Source organism: Denticeps clupeoides, chromosome 3 (assembly GCF_900700375.1).
Source record: "Denticeps clupeoides chromosome 3, fDenClu1.1, whole genome shotgun sequence".
NCBI classification, from domain to species: Eukaryota; Metazoa; Chordata; class Actinopteri; order Clupeiformes; family Denticipitidae; genus Denticeps; species Denticeps clupeoides.
Window position 1 is genome coordinate 23,078,590 of NC_041709.1, and position 22,081 is coordinate 23,100,670.

General features: G+C 39.7%; 1 protein-coding gene across 8 annotated transcripts in view; it reads left to right on the forward strand.

Moving 5' to 3' along the window:
* Positions 1-1,165: 1,165 nt before the first annotated feature.
* The window catches only part of pnpla6 (patatin-like phospholipase domain containing 6), a 58,682-nt gene continuing 37,766 nt past the window's right edge, over positions 1,166-22,081 (forward strand). For all 8 annotated transcript variants that reach the window (XR_003749028.1, XR_003749029.1, XM_028971029.1 and 5 more), the window contains exons 1-21: positions 1,166-1,225; positions 3,537-3,624; positions 4,250-4,294; positions 4,385-4,472; positions 4,564-4,646; positions 4,776-4,867; positions 4,945-5,085; positions 5,201-5,360; positions 6,280-6,360; positions 7,560-7,688; positions 8,713-8,793; positions 9,721-9,859; positions 10,006-10,080; positions 13,700-13,800; positions 14,651-14,833; positions 15,565-15,642; positions 15,729-15,934; positions 16,776-16,907; positions 18,584-18,707; positions 19,673-19,786; positions 21,691-21,766. Coding sequence is in view for 6 of the 8 variants with exons in the window: in XM_028971029.1 (XP_028826862.1) it covers positions 4,292-4,294; positions 4,385-4,472; positions 4,564-4,646; positions 4,776-4,867; positions 4,945-5,085; positions 5,201-5,360; positions 6,280-6,360; positions 7,560-7,688; positions 8,713-8,793; positions 9,721-9,859; positions 10,006-10,080; positions 13,700-13,800; positions 14,651-14,833; positions 15,565-15,642; positions 15,729-15,934; positions 16,776-16,907; positions 18,584-18,707; positions 19,673-19,786; positions 21,691-21,766 (2,086 nt within the window). In the remaining 2 variants the exon portion in view is untranslated. The remainder of the gene's footprint in view (positions 1,226-3,536; positions 3,625-4,249; positions 4,295-4,384; positions 4,473-4,563; positions 4,647-4,775; positions 4,868-4,944; positions 5,086-5,200; positions 5,361-6,279; positions 6,361-7,559; positions 7,689-8,712; positions 8,794-9,720; positions 9,860-10,005; positions 10,081-13,699; positions 13,801-14,650; positions 14,834-15,564; positions 15,643-15,728; positions 15,935-16,775; positions 16,908-18,583; positions 18,708-19,672; positions 19,787-21,690; positions 21,767-22,081) is intronic.

The following is a 22,081-nucleotide window of genomic DNA, read 5'->3' on the forward strand; positions in this document are numbered from 1 at the left end:
TATAACGACAATCAGGGTGTTTGTTCAATTGCAGAATGTTAAAATGTGTTAATGTTTCTGGTTATGTTAAATATGATTCTGTATTTTTGTTTGTTCAATTTATGATTCTTATAAAAAGTTATGTGGGTTCTAAAAACTTTGATCACCCCCCGAAAAGTGGTTGGATGCGGCCGTGCCCTTGGGTTAGTGGGTTGGAGACCCGGTTTAGTTTTCTTGGACACATGGCATGAGCTGTGAGAGGTGCGTGGGGTTTGTGTGTAAAAAGTTATTGCTTCTATTTTAATTTATGTACATATTTGGAATATTTTGCATGTGTGTTATTTTGTGAATATTTTTTTATTTTTTGTTATTACTGTATATTATAGAGAGAGGTGCAGAGAGACGCGGTTTGTGACGCGATAATGTGACCTCGCTTTTGTACAGGTATGCAATGTTTTAAATTGTAAATGCTTTATGTTATGTTCAGTTTTCTTGGACACATGGCATGAGCTGTGAGAGAGAGAGGTGCAGAGAGACGCGGTTTGTGACGCGATAATGTGACCTCGCTTTTGTACAGAATACACTTTGCACGGAAAATTTCTTGGGTGCCAGCTCGTCTATTATGGTTCAAGAAAAGAAATCAAAAAATTACGCAGAAGAAGAACCGCTACATTATCACTGTGCCCATTTTAGTGCCCGCACTCTCGGCAAAATGAGACCAATCTGCACTTGTGTGCTGGGAGAAAAGGGACTGTGATTCACCAGTAATGGGACAATGTCACACTGGACCAGAACCATAACTACTACTACCAAGTTCCGGCACAGCTTCACATTGTATGAATCCCATTTGTTTGTTTGTTTGTTTATTAATTATAACCAATCACGATCTGTATTCAAGATTAACACAAGCGATTTTGTCGTTTCGTCTGATTTGATGGGAGTCGGTTTGTGAAATTGACGAATCTGCCGCCCTCGACATCCGCAGGAAAACAAAGTAAACGCGTTGAACTTGAAAGCCTTTCGCCCTTAAGAGCACCCGGGCGAGTCCGTTCACTTCATTTTATTGGTGTCGTTTGCTGTCAATCATTTCACCTTTGGCCAATCGCCGGAGCATCTTTCGCTTCCGTCTCCGAATAAATTATTTTCTCCCTTCCCGATTGGATGCGACGGCTCCATAACGGGAACGCCGTCTAGTTATTTTTCCGGTTTGACGGAAGGTTGTTGCGGACTCCTGGATTCACGCAGCGTGAGTAGATGCCGCACGTAACTTCACGGCCAGCGGCTGCACGTGTAAAATAAGACGACCGATAAGCGGACGGCTGCGTGCCGGGTTTCAGTCGTCGGAGCTGCCGCCATGGTCGCGTTTGGCGCAGTGCTGCCGTGTACTCGGCCGCATATAGTCGTTCTGCTGCCGGCTTCTGCTGACTGGCCTGTGCTCTCCTGGAGAGAGACGTCAACTGCGTTGACGGGATGATGATGATGATGATGGTGGTGGTGGTGGCAACAACTCGTATTTTCTGAAGCGGAGTAGGAAAACATATAAACTATTTGTGGTGCTATGAGTAAGAATGTGGTTTTTAATGTTTTGCCTAAAGCCCATTGAGATATACTGTATGTGATCATGGGCTATATCAGAAATAAATGTTGTGTTGTTGACACCTCTGTAAATTATTTATTGCAGGTATTCCAAACACAGGTGAAACCTCCGCGTTCAGATAACACCTGTTAAACTCGAGCTAATATATGTGTATTATAAGAGTATTATAACATTGGGAATACAGTGTGTATTATACGTGTATCATAATAAAGTGGAGGCCATTGGGAATAAGAGCAACTTGGCCATGAAGCGGTAGACCGGGTAAGGGCTTTGTGGAATGGGCTGCAACCAAACCTCGCATCAGTATTTGCGGTCGTGAAAAGGGTGACACGACTCCGGGTCCGAAATGTGTCCTCTGCATTTAACCACCAAACTGGGTGAGCAGTGGGCAGCCGTGGGGACGTGCTTTGCTCACTGGCACGTTGCCGGTTCGTGGAGAAAAAAAAAGTAATCTTTTTTTTTTTAGGTGTTTAATTGAGGAAAATTTGCATTTAATCCATTTTGGAATAAGGCTTCAACAAAATGTGAATAATATGAATAATTTCTGGATGCACTGTATAGGCTACTCTACTTACTACCGCATGTCTGAAAGTTGAGTCATGGCAGCTGGACTTGGAGACGTAGAGACGTTTCATTCTGCATCCACAGAACTTTGTCATTCTGAGGGAAGTTGGTTTGTGCCCACAGATTTATCCTCCAGGTTGATCTCACCTCACTCCCGGCTTGAATAGGCTCGTTAAGTGGAACAAAGGCAGGGGGTGGGTGGGTAGATGTGACAGCCCCGCCCTGGCAGCTCCTCCTACCCCCATTAAGAGGGTCGTTAACTCGCCTATGAACCAGAAGACCCAGGTTCAAACCCCACTTACTACCATTGTGTCCCTGAGCAAGACACTTAACCCTCAGTGTCTCCAGGGGGGGACTGTCCCTGCTCTGGATAAGGGCATCTGATAAATGCTGTAAATGTAAGTGATGCGCAGAGTATTACTGCTGGGGTCAACAACATTTGTGGAAGATTTTGTCTCAAGTAGCAGAATAACGTGAAGAATTCCCGGATACCTTCTCATTGGTTGTGTTGCATTTTGCCTAGATACAGTACTGCTATTTTCTGATTGGCTATTGTGTAGGCCTTTTCTTTTTTGACTGGCTGGTAATTGATCTAAAAAAAAGGCTATTTACATTTCCATTTAAGGCATTTTCGCAGACGCCCTTATCGCAGACTTACAACATGCTTCCATGTTACAATCAATGATGTGATCAATTCTGGTTCGTTAGGACCCCCAACTATGAATACAATCTTTTTATTCACTCTGTTGTAGTTTCTATACATAAGATAATAAGAAAGTCTGCCAAATACCTTAAATGTAAATGTAAGGTTACAAGTTAATCTAAATATTCTCTAAAGAGGAAGGTCTTGAGCTGCCGTTTGAAAATACTCAGTGACTGAGCTGTTCGGACCTCAAGGGGAAGTGCATTCCACCACCGAGGGGCCAAGATAGAGAAGAGTCTAGATGAATGTCTTCCTTTTACCTTTAGCGATGGGGGGACCAGGCGAGCAGTGCTGGAGGCTCGGAGTATACGAGGTGCAGTGCGAGGTGTAATAAGGTCTGTGAGGTAGGATGGTGCTACTCCATGTTTGGCTTTGTAGGCCAGCATCAGTATTTTGAACCTGATGCGTGCAGCTACTGGGAGCCAGTGGAGGGAACGTAGCAGAGGGGTGGTGTGGGAGAATTTGGGAAGGTTGAAGATCAGTCATGCTGCTGCATTTTGTATGAGTTGTAGAGGTCGGATGGTACATAGAGGTAGACCAGCTAGAAGGGAGTTACAGTAATCCAGACGTGAGATTACTAAGGACTGAATTTATTTCACTGGCAACTGGACTTGTTATGGATCCTTGACATCGTTTCGCCCTTCCATTCCAGAGGGCTTTCTCAAGTAAAATAACCATTTTTTTTTTTTTTAGATAACCATGACCTGGATGACTAAGAACCTTCTCGGCTGGTAATTGACCGGCTCTAGGACCCAGAGGAGATGCCTTGTTTCATAGTGAGGTATGCCACACACAAACGCCTGTGCAATTTCAACATCTTGAGATGTTTCTTGTGTGACGCCTTGGTAGAGAGACATGTTTTAATATGCTTTCAATTGAGATAGAACCAGCTGATATTTATTTCCTTTCAAAAAATAATTTCTTAGCAATTTGGTGACCAGTTTTTACCTGCTATATTTCAGTAAAAACAAGAATATAAGTAAAAATCTGACTAACTCCTATTCAATTTTAATCTTGTTTGTGTTTACATGACACACATACGCGCAAATGAATTGATTTCATTTGTGGATCGTTATTTTGTCTACTTTGTGTGTCCTTGTCTACATGCGTGTTCTTTGTGCTTCATAACATGTTCACAAACATCTGGAGCATTTATGGAGCGGCTTTGAACATTGTAGTAGAACATAAAATAATTTTTAAGGGGGCAGGGGCTTAGCCTCTTTTGCTTTTGTTGCAGCTAAAATTTGCAACGTATTGTTCTTTTGCTTCTGTACAAATGTGCAATTGGAAATGCATGCTTATATTAATGTCTCAAGTAGCATAGCTCTATAACAAATATCCAACATTATGGATTAGTACTAAAAAAACTTTTTTTTTGTTCCCTCTCTATTCCATGGGAATATAAGGTTAATATAAGGACATTTGTGGAAGACCAACTACAGACCAGCATGGTCAGTCAAAATATCATGTTCTCAAGCAAAGTGTTTTGGTATTTTCAAAGTAGAACTGCTATTTTGCTCTTCTTTTCTTCCCTGAAACAGATGCTTGGTGTCATCATTGGTGCGGGTATTGCCATAATTGTCATCGCCATCCTCATCTTTTTCTTACTGCGCAGGATTAGGTTTCAAAGTTAGTTTTCTCAAATTGTATTCTTGAATGTTTGTCTGTATTTTGTGCATTATCTACTTGCCCTTTGGATGACCTCTCCCTCCTGCACTAGATTTGGAAGCCCAAGAGGTGCCAAAATACCGCTTCCGTAAACGGGACAAGGTTTTATTTTATGGACGAAAGATAATGAGGAAGGTATGAGGAATGGGGTGTTCCCTCAGTTTTTTTTTTTATTATTATTTACTCATTTATTTAAAGGTTGTGTATCCTAGGGTCCTCTTATGCTGTGTCAATGTTTAACATTTGTCTTCATTTCTCTCTAAGGTCTCCCAGTCTACTTCATCTTTAGTAGGCACTCAATCTTCCTCACGTCCAAGACTCAAAAAGAAGCAGAAGATGTTGAACATTGCCAAAAAGTGTGCCAAATGTTTTATTAGTTTATTCCCTCCCCCTTCCTGTCACCAGTGGAATGAGGTTGTCCTCTTCCCTCTAGGATACTCCGCTTTAAGAAGGAGGTGCCCATCTTGCAGATGAAGGAACCTCCTCCCTCAGTGCTGGAAGCTGACCTGACCGAGTTTGATGTGGCCAACTCTCACCTTCCTTCAGAAGTGCTTTATATGCTCAAAAATGTCCGGTAGGTGTATATATGTATGTTGTATATAGTGTATATTCTGTTTATACCTGCATGTGTGCCTTTCTACTGTAAAGAAGTTAATTTTGTGTTTTTTTTTGTTTTTTTTTGTCATCAGTGTCCTCGGCCACTTTGAGAAGCCGCTATTTCTCGAACTCTGCAAGCACATGGTGTTTCTGCGCTTCCAGCAGGGAGAGTACATCTTTAAACCTGGCCAGCCTGACACGAGTATCTATGTTGTGCAAGATGGAAAACTAGAGTTGTGCCTGACTGGACAGGTGTGTCTGTGACTGTCTCTCCTCAGTTTTAGGAAGGTCATATGTTTTCACAGTGATTCTTTTGTCAGTGTGGATTAGGGCTGTGACACACATGGGTGTTAGTAGCCTAGTGGGTAACACACTCTCCTCTGAACCAGAAGACCAGGTTCAAATCCTACTAATTACCATTGTGTCCCTGAGCAAGACTCTTAACCCTGAGTTGCTCCAGGGGGATTCCCTGTAAGTACTGATTCTATGCCGCTCTGGATAAGGGCATCTGATAAATGCTGTAAATGTAATGTAAATGTAACATAGGCTTGGGTAGCTTCATTTTGATTTTGAAGTGGACTGACCTTAAAAGAGAGCAAGGAACAAAAAGCTGTCTGTTAGAAGTGATTGGTCCTGTAAGTTGCAATGTGGTAACTCCATGGAGTTTTAACCATTTTTTTTATTATTTGTTTTTTATTAAGCAAACTTAATCTTAACTCTTTACATCTGCATTCTTAAGAAGACTTACATTGGTTAAAAATATGGTTTAAATATTAACGTTTTCCAGGTCTGGATTCAGTGTCTGGACTCGTTATATATTAAATAATATTGTCTACTTAATATATTTTAAATACAGTAATAAAGCTATCACACTCTGTAGTGTTGTGAACAGTACTAAAGATACAATAAATGCATTGGTGTGGCATGTGGAGTAGTCATTTCATCCAACATTATGAAACCCTTTGTGTCAACCTAGGTATTACGCAAACATTAGTACTTGTGCTGATGACTGATGCTGCTTCACCCTGTTCTAACCATAACCGTAGTTACCTAACCATTTTCTAGTCATATTGTTCTGCTCTCATGATGTAGGAATCATATTTGTGGGTTTTGCAGAAGCGTTTCGTTTTGATATTAAAAACAAAACTGGTGCGTATGTGTTTTCTAACAGGATGGAAAGGATGGTGTCGTGAAGGAGGTATATCCAGGGGATAGTGTGCACAGTCTCCTCAGCATTCTGGATGTGATCACAGTGAGTCTCCCAGTCTTACTAGTGGTGGCTACACCACTTCCTTAATTGCTGCTCACTCTGAAGTTTTATATATATATACACACACACACACACACACACACACACACACACACACTCTCTCTCTCTCTCAAGTCCTGGTACTTCAGTGTAGCTACATTCAGTAGGTACATTGAGGGCATTTGGTAGGGATGCACCGATGCCACTTTATTGGAGGACGAATACGAGTACTCGCCGATACGAGTACTTCATAAAAACATGATTTGAATTTACAGGTAACAGCTTTAGTCATATAATTAAAAAAAGGGTCTAGTTTGGAAATAAGAACATTTATTTTAAATGAAAAGCATTTCCTCAAACACATGCGCCTGGCTGGTGCGTGAGCCGTGGAACTGTTTCGCATGTAATATGGATGCAATGTACTCGTGTTATTTGCCTGTTTTATTTTCACAGCACGTGGATTGTTTTGTCGTCTTCGTTCACTTTGAAATAGTTCCACAGGTCTTGCCTCGAGCTTCTCCCTGCTCTGAGCTGGGGGCAGGGCCTGGGGGCGGACACTCGGTGCCTGTGATTAACCCTTTACACGCCGCTCAAACAGATATTTCTCAGTCCGTGGTATCGGAGCATCCCTACAATTTGGGGTTCTGATCCTTCATCTTGGTGTGCTGCTGTGGTTCACCTGATTTTCTGATCAGAAGGCATCTGCAATTTGTTATGTATATAGTGCCTTCCAGGACAAAATGTTTATTTTGAAGTGAATTATAACCAGAAAGTAAGGTCAAGGAACAAATACTAAGTATTGGATGTGAAGGGGGAGTAACACTATTAGTAGAAGAGCTTTCTCTTCTGTGTTGCAAGGTGCTGCCTCCATGGAGACTTTTTTTATGTGTTATTTATTGCTATTTTTCTATTAATATCTTCATCTACATCATTAAGAACTCTTATATTGGTTAAAAACATGGTTAAAATATTAATGGTTTCCAGGTCTTTATTCAGGGCCTGCTAAAATGTAATGTAGCTTAATAGTGTGTTCCAGGACTGGGTGGTTAACACACGTCTTAACGCTTTTCAGACATGAGCTGCAACCTCCGGATTTTACCTTTATTTGAAAATGCCAATATCTGAATCAGTCAGACTTGACTGTATTTTGCTCTTAATGTAATATATATTTGCTCTCTTTCCCTCTCATATCAATGTCTCAGGGTCATCAGAAGCCATACAGAAGTGTCTCAGCTCGGGCTGCTGAGGTCTCAACCGTGCTACGACTTCCAGTTGAGGCTTTCTTGTCCATATTCGAAAAATACCCAGAAAGCCTTGTGCGAGTAGTGCAGGTTTGTATTACAAACTAGAGGTAAATACAGATGGAGATCTCTCAACCTAAGATTTCACATCTATCAATTTTTTTTTCTGATTGGGCCACATTGCCGCATCACTCCAACATGTTTACCTTGTTTCTGTGTAAAAATATATAGTTTTTAATTATACTGAATATAGTTAACAACCAGAGTCACTGTTTATTGATCAGTATTAGTTTAAACCAGGGATGTTCAAACCTTTTTCTGAGAAAAATATAGAAAAATATATGAATGGCTGGGCCACCCACTAGAGGTGAGGGATGTTGGCACACATGATTGGTTTCATAGTGTCATCCAAAGGTGTAATTTGCTGGTGGGTTAGAGGGGGTCATGAACCCTGCAAAAAAAAAAAAAAAGAATTAATCCAGCCAATATAACCCTCCAAATATCAATCTGATTAAATATACTAATTTTTTGCATAAATGCAAATATTTTTATTCAACTAATATGCCAACAAAATAACACCATGTTTAATCATCTTGTAATGTTATTCACCCCCAGCCAAATGTTTGGTATTACCCAATTTTTTATTTTAATTAAACATTCATCACGCCATGGGCTTCCTACATGCCAGCTTGATCCTTGCCTTGAAAACTCATTTCATCACAAAATATTTTTCAGACGTTGATGCCTCTATTGATTCTATTGTGTCTGTGTGACTCTTGCATGAGAGATGCTGACTTTTTCACATTGCGCATTCTACGACAACAATAGGATCCCATAGTGAGAAGAAATTACATATATATTTCATATCAAAGATGTGGTGCCCATTTAAACTGTGGGAGAAGACTGGTTTATCCAGATCCTAAAAAACATCTAAGTCCAGGTTTCAGCTACCAGGCATGCACCACTATGCTTAGTAGCTTCTTTGGAATGTATATTATGTAATGTAAAATGTGTCTAAATTTTGTAAAAAGGAAAATTGCATCTAATATAATTATAAAAATTATAGTAAAAATAACTTCTGAGTGTTTTACCCATCTTGCCATTTCCTGTGTAGATCATCATGGTTCGCCTACAGAGAGTTACGGTACTGGCCCTGCACAACTACTTGGGTCTCACCAATGAACTTTTCAGCCATGTGAGTTTACCCGTAAAACACTACCTCATGTTCTCTCTCTCAATACACACATTTGTATTGATATATGCTGTCATCCACATTTATGCTTTTACACCTCAAATAGATTTTGTATAGCTATACAGTATTATCATACTGGTGAGACTTGACATACAGTATCTCACATTTTTGTAAATATTTGATTTTTTTCTTTTCTTGAGACAACACTGAAGATATGACACTTTGAGAAAAGTGGTACAGAAATTTGCTGTCCCCTCAAAATAACTATTGTCTACTATTGCCATTATTGTCTAAACTGCAAAGAACTCTCTGAGGATTTGGAAAAAAAAAAAAGATTGTTGCTCTACATAAAGATGAACTGGGCGATAAGAAGATGCCAATACCCTGAAATTGAGCTGCAGTGCGGTGGCCAAGACCATGCAATGGCTTTATAGGACCGGTTTTACTCCCCGCCATGGTTGACCAAAGAAATTGAAAGTGCTGAACAGTATATCCAGAGGTCGTTGTTTGAAAATCAACATATGAGTGGTGCCAGCATTGCCCACCAAGGTGATTGGTTAAATGCAGAGGACACATTTTGCTGTGTCACCTTGTGCTGTGCTGCAGTGTTTCACAATGACATTCACTTCACTTTTCCCTTTCATATTCCTTGCTAAAGAAACTGTGGGTCAACCGCAAATGGAAGGTGGAGGATCGCAAGGTCTCTAACATCCTCCACCTGTGAGCTGGAAAGTGCTGGAAAATAATGGTGGCCACCATGTATTGGCGCCTAAAGATGTTCTGCCAGCAGTTTAGACATTAATGGCTGTGTATTTAGTTATTTTGAGGGAACCGCAAATTTACACTGTTATACATGCTCTACACTGACTACCTTGTATCTTCGTTTTCAAAAATCATGATCATGATCTACCTGTTTTCCATAATTTGCAGGAAATGCAGCCACTGCGACTCCAGCCTGCCCCCCCTCACCCTACCCGTACCAGCCCTGTTAGACACAGCAAACGCTTCGGCAGCCTGACAGTCCCAGAGGAGCACCATGAGACAACTGTTAAAGGCGAATTTCTGCCTGGTAAACGGGAATGTCAAAGAGCATCATTTGCTTGATATTTCTTGTGAAGTAATCGTTATTGATCTGTCCCAGTTCTTTAAATTAATTTTACTTCCTCTAAGTGGCTGAGTGATCTCTTTCTTGTAACTTTTATGTTCTGTTTGTAGGAATTGATCAAGGGAAAGATGGTTCCACAGTGCCAACTCTCAGCCGGACAATATCCATGCCTGTTGACATAGCTGGTAAATGAGAGTGGGTGTCCGTGGGGGAAATATTTTGGGGGATCAGTAAAAGATGTATTGCCTTGGGAGTGTTAACAGATGTCCATTTCTCTGATTAGAGTACTTGAATTAGGGTGCTTTCACACCCTTTCACACCTCTGGTGTGAACACTGTAATCGCCCTGAGGTGCGGATCAAAACAACGGCACAGAGACCCACAAAAAGAAGTTGTCTCAATTTAAATTCTAATTATAAACTCTGGTGCGGTCCACCTTGTGAGAACACGTACCGAACCAAAACAGGACCAAAAGCTATCACATGATTTGAGAACAGTGAATTATGGGTAAATTTGATTAATGCATGGGACCTCCTATGTTGTCATTATTTGCCTTCAGCAAATCAATTTTTGATTTGAAAAAAAATCCTGACGACGTGATTTGAAGCAATGTATTTTGGTTCGCTTGGATTTTCCCTGTGTGAAAGGAAACCAAACGATGCAATGTTCAAATCTCACCAACCGCAAATCCGAACCAAAGCAAACATAGAAAGGTGTGAAAGCGCTCTTAAAGCACCAATAACGTAATTGCATGTTTGCTTTTGTGAATAAATATCTGTAAGATCACGTTTATGATATTTGCTTGACAACCTGTGATCATAGAATTGTACAAGTTAAAAATTGAGTGAATCAAAGGAGGAAACTGAACCAATTCTTTTTCAAGGGACTTAGCCTATGTGCATATTGCAGGACAAATTTTAATATTTGCCAATGTGACAGTGTAAACAGTATATTTCACAATAATATTGTTTCAATTCTGATTTGGTCCACTTGGGAATGAAGTGGATACAGAATTGTTTCAATGCAACCTCAGTCTGAACAGGCCATTCATTGGAATTAATGCAACTTTTATCAGGCGGAAGTCACCACGTCTCTGCTTCTGTTCCAAACGTCGAGGAGTACACATTGGAAGCACAGTGAGGTGCTGGATTTCCTACCTCTACTATTAAGACGTTTGAGTGCATTAATACATGCCGCCGCCTCCGTACTGGAGGTTCGAGTTCCTGCATCAGTACACTCCTATCTGTTTTTGTGCATGCATGTCATGACAGCTTTGTTGTTTTGTGTGGGCCAATCCTGTGGTGAAACGTACACACTGAAATCTGATTTTGGCCACCTTAAAAAGAGTAATGTGAACAGGCAAACTGATAAATTGCTCTGAACAGGAGAATCAGAATTGCGCACCAAGGCCTGCAGTCTGAACATAGCCCAGAATGAGAAAGCAGTGTGCATGAATCGTCAGCCTTTGTTATGAGCGCCTCCCATTTTAATCTTTGTTTATAAGAGCATCAATAAAGTTTGCCTTCTGGTGGTCAGAAATAACTACACAGGTAGTCCTTCATAGCAAGCAGTGCTTTCTTTTGTTTATCTGCTAATCAAGTTTAGGTTTTTTTTTTTTAGAAATGTCCCCCTTTTCCTGTATTTTTTTTAAATGCATGAAAAGGTTTGAATAGGAAAAATTACAAAAAAGAATAATAATGAATCATTGATGCAGTTTGAAATATTGTTTTCAGGTATACCAAGATCAGTGAAAATGATTTTCTATTAGTGAAGCTTTTAAAGAGACAGGCTTGGGTTGACGAACACAGAATTCCATTGGGACTGATTATAGGTATCTCTACATTTATGCAGATATTCCACTCATTAGCAGGGATTAGGGATAATGCACCAATTGTTCCCTGTCAAAAGCAAGGACATTTCTAAGTCTAAACTTTGTAACAGCAGTGAAATGTGATTAACATGCGCTCCCCATGCGCTACAAGTATTATAGCGCCACTAAAATTGTGCTGTATAACATACTATAGGAAAGCACTTTAATGTGTTTAGAAAAGTTAGCCCCTTTGTGCATTGTGCCAATCATTACAATTCCTAACATCTTCAGTGTAAGTTCATTTTTAAATTAAATTTTTTCTATATTCAATGTTGTCACCGCACAACTGAAGAGCATCATTTTTGCATAAATCTGTGACTCGCTGGACAAACAATCTACTTTATGGCCAAGAAGGTAAATTAATGCAATTAACTGGCCCTTGGGGTAGTGTGGTTCAGCTAAGACGATTCAGGCTAATAAAAGTGACTTTCCAGGCAATCCCATTTACAATGTAGACTTGTAATTAACAGAAGCAGTTTCTTGCATGGTAAGGTTTTTATACTAAATCTGTTACGTTTGGTGGAGCACATCAGGAGAATGGTTTATGTAAGAATATATGCACACAGAAATAGTTTTTTATGACTGAAAAAATACTACATTAATAAGAAAATTTTTCTTTATTTTCTTGGCTTTGCTTTTCTGGACCTCTTATCATTTCTGAGGGCTGTGTTGCTGATGAACCATAAGAGACGTGGTGGAGTGTCTGATTTGCTACGTGTACCTGCTTGAAAAATTTAATGCAAATTTAATGCATTTGAAACAAGTCAAATGTACTTTTTTTTTGATTGAGCAAGACTATAACAATTGTATGGTAAATAGATGCACAAAGGGGTTAAGTCTGCTCTGTTGGATGGAAATGTTTTCTGAATAGAGCAAGTTGCTCTATTTTTGGACCTACAGTACAGGTCAAAAGTTTGGACACACCTTCTCATTCAATGTGTTTTCTTTATTTTCATGACCATTTACATTTGTAGATTCTCACTGAAGGCATCAGAACTATGAATGAACACATGTGGAGTTATGTACTTAACAAAAAAAGGTGAAATAACTGAAAACATGTTTTATTTTCTAGTTTCTACAAAATAGCTGCCCTTTGCTCTGATTACTGCTTTGCACACTCTTGGCATTCTCTCGATGAGCTTCAAGAGGTCGTCACCTGAAATGGTTTTCCAACAGTCTTGAAGGAGTTCCCAGAGGTGTTTAGCACTTGTTGGCCCCTTTGCCTTCACTCTGCGGTCCAGCTCACCCCAAACCATCTCGATTGGGTTCAGGTCCGGTGACTGTGGAGGTCAGGTCTCCACTTTTTGTTAAGTACATAACTCCACATGTGTTCATTCATAGTTCTGATGCCTTCAGTGAGAATCTACAAATGTAAATGATCATGAATATAAAGAAAACACATTGAATGAGAAGGTGTGTCCAAACCTTTGGCCTGTACTGTATATGCTTTTTGAATGATACTACCTTAAGTTATCTTACCTTAAATTCGCTGATGCTCTTATCCAAAGACATACAAAAACTAGTTATATGGACAGTGTCTTGCTCAGGGTCATAATGGTAAGGTTTGTATAGGCAAATCTAGGCTACTAATAGAGTTCAAACCTTTTTGTATAACTTTAATTTAGCATTTTCTAATGGATCAGAAATTCTACACACACCCCATAATGACAACATGAAAAAAGTTGAGGTTTTTGCCAATTTGTCATTATGGGATTGTAGACCTTTTGAGGGGAAAAAATACATTTAGGAATAAGGCTGTAATATAACAAAATGTGGCAAAACCAAACATTGCTCCAGGTGTACTGTCCGTGTAACAGCTGATTGTAAGTTGGACGGATATGAATTAAACTGAATTAAATGTAAAGTCATATTTGACTCATGTTGAGTATAGCATGCAGAATATCATGTTCATGTTCTTTGTGTGCTGCTTTACAGGTATTCAGAGGAGCCTACGCTCAGACTTTGACATGGCCTATGAGAGAGGTCGTATCTCTGTGTCTGCAGAGGATGGCAACACACCACCCACATTTACACGGGTCTGTTCATTTTTCATAATGCATCTTTATGGTTAAATGGCAAAGAAATTTGTCAGTCAGAGCTTTCTGTATATATATTCTTGTCTGTAGTGGAGTAGTAAGATACAAGAAACTTTATCTTGTTTCAAATATATTATAATCATGTAAGGTTTTAAAATATAAACTTTTAACTATGTTGAAATTAGAGCAGGAAAATAAGGATTTTCTTGCATAATGACAAAAAACTAAATGTCTCAACCACAAGCCCCTCGGCAAGAGATCTCAAGACTGTATTGATTCTGTATTTGATCTGGAGAACCGGTTGCAGAAAAGGTTCTGCGTGTAGTGGAAGGAGTGGTGAAGGATGTTCTTTAATAAGCAGATTTTTTTTTCTTTTTTTACAACGTTATTGTACAGCATTGTTCTGTGCGTATCTTCCTCTATGCCCTTTGCACTCAGTCTGCAGTGTCATTTAATGTCCCACTGACCAAAATATATGGTTTGCTATATTCATGTTCATCTTGCTGACCTATGGGTTTATTGCCCCATCCCCCAAGACTAAGATAAGATGGCCTGGTACTCCACCTCTAAACATTACCATGACCATGCTGAATCTGGTGCACTTCAGACAAGCTTCATCCCACTCATTGCCTGCATTTGAGGGCAGACCAGAGCTCTATGGCCATGCCCAAGCCAAACATAAAAAGTTTGATTCTTTTCTAATATGATGATTTTGCCAAATGTCAATGTTCTTCAAGCATCACAAATGTCTTAAACATCTGCTGTAAATTGAAATGTACTATTCTAAACAGCGGTCTTTACTGTAATTTAGATTATATTTAATTCAGATTTGCTCTGTTGTGTTTGTTAGTCTGTGTCCCAAGAACCGAAAGAGCGGAAGTCAGTGACTTTAGAAGAGGTCCCATCTGGAGTGTACCTATACCCAGAAGAAGAGGGTAGTCTGGAAAATGTCTACGGACCATTACCAGGACGACCCAACGGGGCCCTTTTTGAAGAAGCTAAGAAGGAGATCCTCAAATTAATGAAGATTGAGGTTTGTCTCTATAATGATGGTTATTATAAACAATCAATTTCTTACTCATTTGACATTTAAAATCTACTTACAATTTTTGCCGTTATGTAAATTTCCATTAAACATAGACATTATAAGTCATATAAGTGCTCTACCCTAATATACCCTAATCAACCAATGGACCATTCTCAAAACATCAATCGTGATTTATTCTGAAAGCAAACAAAAATACACCAGGACATAACAGTGAATATTGTGGGAGTGATTGAATTTGTTTTAGGGTATATACGGGTGCACCATCTAAACATACCCAGTCACTAACTATAATAACTGCTTTAGTTTTATCTAACCCCAAACCCCAAGGCCTCGTTGCCAGGCAATCAGCTTTAATGCAACATATTGTTTAATGCAGCCATTTTGCTCCAGTACACTCACAACACACCATCTGTTAGATGGAGAGGAAGTTACACCGCATTTCAAATTATTATGCAAATAACAGTCTGCATAAGTCTCAATCATAAGATGTATAATTCAAATTAGAAAAAAATGGACAAGTGTAAAGAATTGAGTGTTTTTAACCAGGACCAGTTTCAGATTGCTTAGAACCTTCAAAAAGTGGTCCAATGAATCAGGGAATCCAGTGAACAGGCACACAAGGTCATGTGTGGAGAAAAGGCTGGCCCATATTGTTCAATAGAATAATGGGAAAATGTTTTCCACATCTTGCGCTCTTCTCTCCACTTTTATGTCAGGACCCAAATTTGTTGAATGGACGAGTGACCCTGCACTATGCTAAAGCTGGGGCAGTTCTGGCCCGACAAGGAGACCAGGTAGTAATGAGTCGTGCAGTTCTGTTGTTAGGTTGCCGTTGGCGAGTTGACATTCATCTAATTTTGTCTCTACCCCCCTCTGTCAGGACGTGAGCCTGCACTTTGTGTTGTCAGGGTGCTTGCATGTGTACCAGCGTATGGTAGACAAGCAGGAAGCGGTTTGCCTGTTCCTGACGCAGCCAGGCGAGATGGTGGGCCAGTTAGCTGTGTTGACTGGGGAGCCGCTTATCTTCACCATCAAGGCTGTGCGAGACTGCACCTTCCTCAGGATCTCCAAATTCGACTTCTACGAGTGAGCCCTTGACTCAAAACCGATCTGTGATGTTTGATAAACTGCCTGTCCAAAAAGAGAAAAAGTCACACACTTAATTATTTCATTGGTATGCCATTAATCTTGTTTATGGCATTTGCTGTGATATTGTTGAGCTGAGCCAGACTGTAGGCCCTGTCAAAGCCCATTGAGACATACTGTTCGGGATTTTGGGCTAAATAAGAAATGCTCTTCTTACCATCCAGAGATTTTTTTTTTCAGCCAAGATCATGTAGAAATGATTGGACAGTCCGACCTCTGTGCAAATTCCTCTCCAATACATTCCAACTATTCTCAGTGGGGTTAGGATCTGGACTCTGTGGTGGTCAATGATGTCTCATGCTCCCTGAACCACTCTTTCACAATTTGCCCCTCATGAATCCTGGCATTGTCATCTTGGAATATGCCTGTGCCACCAGGGAAGAAGAAATAACTTTTTTTTTCTTTTTGGACAGGCAGTGTATAACCATTTGTGTTATTTTGTAGTTTTTAAGCATCAGTACATTTCAGTTTTGTACTAGTTTCCTCACTAAGACATGTAACTTGTTCTTACTGTTTCACACATGTCTACAAAAGCCACATTTTTCACATTCTAATTTCAACTTTGTGACCTGTGTGAAGAAATGATAATAAGTCATTAGAAATATGTTTGTTGAACCCTCTATCCTCTAATTCTTGACCAGTTTACAGTAATTATGATTAGGACCAATACAAGGTTAAACAATACAGACTTCTCTAGAACATCGGTGTGCATTGTCGAGCTGTTAGTACCGCTTTTTTGTCTTCTGATTTATTGCTGCTGTTCTGTATGCAACTGATGCAGGATCATGAGGGAGCAGCCCAGTGTTGTGCTCAGTGCCGCTCACACCGTAGCAGTCCGCATGTCCCCCTTTGTTCGCCAGATGGACTTTGCCATTGACTGGATGGCAGTAGAGGCTGGCCGTGCTCTCTACAGGTACAACTGGTTATGACTCTTTTAATGTTTAGTGTTTATTTGAACTATTGTTCATTTTTGTAAGTTGCATTTTTAATATTAAATACTTAGTTCAAGGAAATCGTTAAACTATGGTTTGGGGGATTTGGTGGTGTGTTTTGATGATCACTTCCTGTATCAAATGCAATGAACATCATTGAGATTTAACTGTTCCATTGGAGTCATAAAAATCCATAATATGAGCAGAATGCAGTTACATGACCTGTTTTGTGTGCAGTTGTGTGATAATTATTCTAGATTTATTCCAGAAAGGTTAGGATGTTCTTTAAATTTGATAAAAATGAACACTAAAAGACTTGTAAATCACATGGCCAATATTTTATTCACAACAAGACATAAATAGCATAAATGTATAAACAAAGATTTTTCAGTTTTATGTACAAGATGAGCTTGTTTGTGCCTGTCACACATGAATCTACAAGTGATGCACCCTAATCTGACAGAGACACTTTTGTCAGATGACTTCTGAAATCAACTGGTTTTGCACTTGCCTGAATTCATTAAGTATTCACAGCGCATTTTATTCCAAAATGGATTAAATTTATTTTGCTCAGAATTCTACGCACAACACCATATAATGACGATATGAAAAAAGTTTACTTGAGGTTTTGGCAAATGTATTAAAAATAAAAAAAATCTGAGACTGAAAAATCGAATCGATTCTCAGACCATGAGAAACTAAGTTCTCTTGTCTGATGAGACAGAATTTGAACCCTTCGATATGAATGCCAGACGTCAGGCAGCGCTCATCATCAGGCCAATACCATCCCTACAGTGAAGCATCATGCTGTGTGGCTGTTTGCCACTGGGAGATTAATCAGGATGGAGATGACTGAGGCAATGTACAGAGACATCCTGGATGAAAAACTGCTCCAGCGCTCTTGAACTCAGACTGGGGGGGGTGGTTAATCTTTCAGCAGGATAATGACCCTAAACTCAGCCAAGATATCAAAGGAGTGGCTTCATTACAACTCTGAATGTATCGACACTTAACATCCAACCTGATGGAGCTTGAGAGGTGCTGCAAAGAAGAATAGACGAAACTGGCCAAGGATAGGCGTGCCAAGCTTGTGGCATCATATTCAAAATTACCTGAGGCTATAATTGCGACCAAAGGTGCATCAACATAGTATTGAGTAAAGGCTGTGAATACTTTTTATTATTATTATTATTATTATATATTTTTTTCAAAACCTCAAGTAAACATTTTCACCTTGTACTTATTTAGTGTTTATAGAATTCTAAGGAAAAAATTAATTTGATCCATTTTGGAATAAGGCTGTAACAAAATGTTGAAAGCCCGGATGCACTGTTTGTTCTGTATGCTGTTTATTTGTAAGGTTCTTCTCAGTCAGTTTGCTTACTTAGGTGGGTGATTTATAATTTCATTCCAGCCATGATATTGTTGAATCCTCTATTTTGAACAGTGTTGATTATTGCCCATTCTCCCATAAATGACTTCTTGGCCCGAATTATGTAAAATAACTGATTGAGTATAATATTAAATGACCCCACACTTCAAAAATCTCCCCTATTGATCCCTATTATTAATCCTCTAGCTGAATGTATTATAAAGTTATTTGTGAGTTTAGTATTTGTCTTTTATTATGTGTCTTATTCTGTGGTTTCACTTTTAGGCAAGATGATCAGTCAGATTGCACCTACATTGTCCTAAACGGTCGTCTGCGTTCAGTCATCTGTAAGGCCAATGGTAAAAAAGAGCTTGTTGGGGAGTACGGTCGAGGTGACCTTATTGGAGTGGTGAGTTTATAACTGAGAGGTCAACAGTCACCCTGTGAGAATGTACAGATTGGTAATAACATTATGGTCTTATATTGAGTAAGCCCTCCTTTTATATTACAAAGAACATTTACATTTACAGCATTTATCAGACGCCCTTATCCAGAGCGACTTACAATCAGCAGTTTCAGGGACAGTCTCCCTGGAGCAACTTAGGGTTAAGTGTCTTTTTCAGGGACACAATGGTAGTAAGTGGGATTCGAACCCGGGTCTTCTGGTTCATAGAGTGTGTTACCCACTAGGCTACTACCACCCAAAGTAGCACTTACCTGTTGAAGGTATGCTATGATGATCCTTTAAATCCTGTAAGTTGCAGGATGTCTTCATGGATCCAAAATTTTTCAGAGCATGTCCTTCAGATGGACACATTATTCACATTAGTCACATGTTTCTACATCATAGGGATGGCATACTTACCAGACGTCCAATCCACGCAATGCATGTGTGTAGTTTCTTCATGCAGGGGGGCATCTTGCTTTCATTCCATTTTCTTCCTGCTTTCATTCCATTTTATTACACATTTATGGACCACTTACATGTGTGGGTTGAATGGGCTGCTACTGACATCTACATAACATGTCAATATCACCTTTAGAAGTATATTTAAATGAGTACAGCCCTCATATTTTTGTAAATATTTTATTATATCTTTCCTTGGTGCAACACTGAAGATGACTCTTTGATAACAATGTAGTCAGTGTACAGCTTGTATAACAGTGTACATTTGCGGTTCCCACAAAATAACTGAACGCAGACATTATCGTCTATACTGCGGGCAACAAAAGTGAGTAGACCTAAGTGAAAATGTCCAAATTGTGCGGTTACAATTATTTTCCAGCACACACACAGAAAGGGGACAGAAGGGACTGCAAACGTACACTGGTATACAAGCTGTACACTGACCTTATCCTACCCTCTTATTTTAGGTGGAGGCTTTAACCAGACAACCACGGGCAACCACAGTCCATGCAGTTCGGGATACAGAGCTAGTGAAACTTCCAGAGGGAACGCTCAACAACATTAAGAGAAGGTATCCCCAGGTTAGTCAGCCAGTTTCTCTGACATTACAAACGCATGGATTATATTGACTAGAAGATCATGACAGATGCAGCTGTTAAAATCTTTAGGAGAGGCCGAAGGAAGAAACCTGTGTGTGTGTGTGTGGTTGCCAAGACCATCAATTGGTGCTGTGTGTTTAAGAAATTGAACAGGCAACCAGATAAGACACATGGCAGACGTGTTTTTTTTTTTTTTTTTTTCCCCTTCCCCATCAGATGTTCCCTGTAGTTCTTGACTCCTCCGTATAAATTGTCTCTAGATCTTTCAGGTTTTGAGGCTTTCACTGGGCAACACAGAGTTTCAGCATCCTCTGTTGATTTTGTATTGGATTTAGCTCTGGAGACTGGCAAAAAATGTGTGTTTTGGGTCCTTGTCATCATGCTTTTACTGAGGGAAAGACTGCAGCACAGCACACGGTGACTCAACGAATTGTGTCCTCTGCTTTTAACCATCATCCTTGGTGAGCAGTGGGCAGTCATGACAGGCGCCCGGGGAGCAGTGTTTTGGGACGGTGCTTTGCTCAGTGTAATCAAACCAACAAGCTACTGATTATGGGTCCATTTTCTTACCCGCTAGGCCACCACTGCCCACTGGGAAGGAGGTTGTTGTGGCCCCATCCTACCCCTCCTCAATACAGTGCAGTCATCCTGTCCCCAGAAATGCATCCCCACATGTTTCACGGTTGGCACGGTCCTCCATTTTGGGGATGGCATTTATCGTTTTTCTTCCTCTATGTGATCTCTTTTTCATGGTTTTCTGCATTAATATAACATCAAGGGTATTGACGTGCCTAAAATATTGTTGAAAACAACCACAAATAAATCCCATGGCTTGTGGAAAAATTATGTGAACCCTCCAGTTAATGGCCTCAAAAAAGTGAAATGGAATGCTTGTTAAAAATGAGTTTGGATGTGTAGACTGGAGCTACTTTGAGTCAAAACCTTTTTTTTCCCAAGTCGATTGACTTCTTAGAGCTTTTGTCTGGACTGGTGCCTTGTGGACCTTCACCACCCTGTTGCTTACCTCCTGTCCTCTTGGACAGCTTAGGAGAGATGTACTGTCACGTTCCTGTAATTTTCTGGTGCGTCGGTCCCACATATTCCTCTCTGGAGTTTTGTGTGTTTCTAGTAATTCCCTGTTGTGGAAATTGAGTTCTGTTGTGATTCTTTTTGGTGAGAATATGTTTACTTTCTCAATTTTTCAGACAACATTTTTTTAGAATATAGTAACATAGTAATTTATCTTTAGTTGTTGGTGAAAGAACAGCATAGTAGTTATTTGTATCTTGAAAATAAGACATCTTCAAGCTCAAGACACCAGGATGCCTTTGGACTAAAGGGTCGCATCCAGCCTTTTGGTCAGTGGATTGAGATGATGTTGCAGGACATGTGTTAGGGGACGTTGTGTTAGGTTCTATGGGTCAGAGAATTCACTAGAACAGCCACCTCTTGACACGTGTGAATCTGAACTTTTGTCAATGTTGACGTGACAGGGAAATGATATAGCAGCTGTAAGAACCATTTTAACTTTCACTGGCATTGCTAGTTAGCCAAATGCCATTTAGTCTTTAAAAAGCAGTTTATATAACCTGAGCCTATAATGCCATTTTAAGTATTAGATGAGGATTTTTAAAAATATATAGTTTCTTTGTGTTTGCACTTACATATTTTATGGGACAGTTACTCTCCACTGTTGCAGAGACACTGCCATATTTGTTGTTCTCATTTGGTTATGTGAGTCGATGGCCAAAAGTATCAAGATCATTCAAATTGTGTCTCCATAGTTGGTTCGTGTATCAAAGAAAAGTTAATGACCGTGTAGCTAATTTATCATAACGCAGCTCTTCATTGTCTTCTTTAGCACACACTGTTTACTCACTCCACAGGTAGTGACCAGGCTAATTCATCTCCTCGGTCAGAAGATTTTGGGAAACCTTCAGCAGACGAGAGGGCCTTTCTCCAGTGAGTGTTGCACAATCTATTTTATTTAAAATATTTAACTATATTGACCAACTGTCCTGATGTGTTAATGTTGATTTTGATTCTACTACAATGTTACAAATATTGTGAGCACTTTCACTGAACTGCAGGATTTGAAATGCTGCTTCCCATAGCCCTTGTATTAATTTTTGCTTAAACAAATTCTGAAAATTTCACTTGTGAAATTATTTAACATTAAAGTTCCCCTAGCCTGTCTATTGTCCTGCAGTGGCTAGAAATGGCGATAGGTGTAAAGAGTGCTTTGGTCATTCTGCTTCACTGTTCAGATTTCGGATC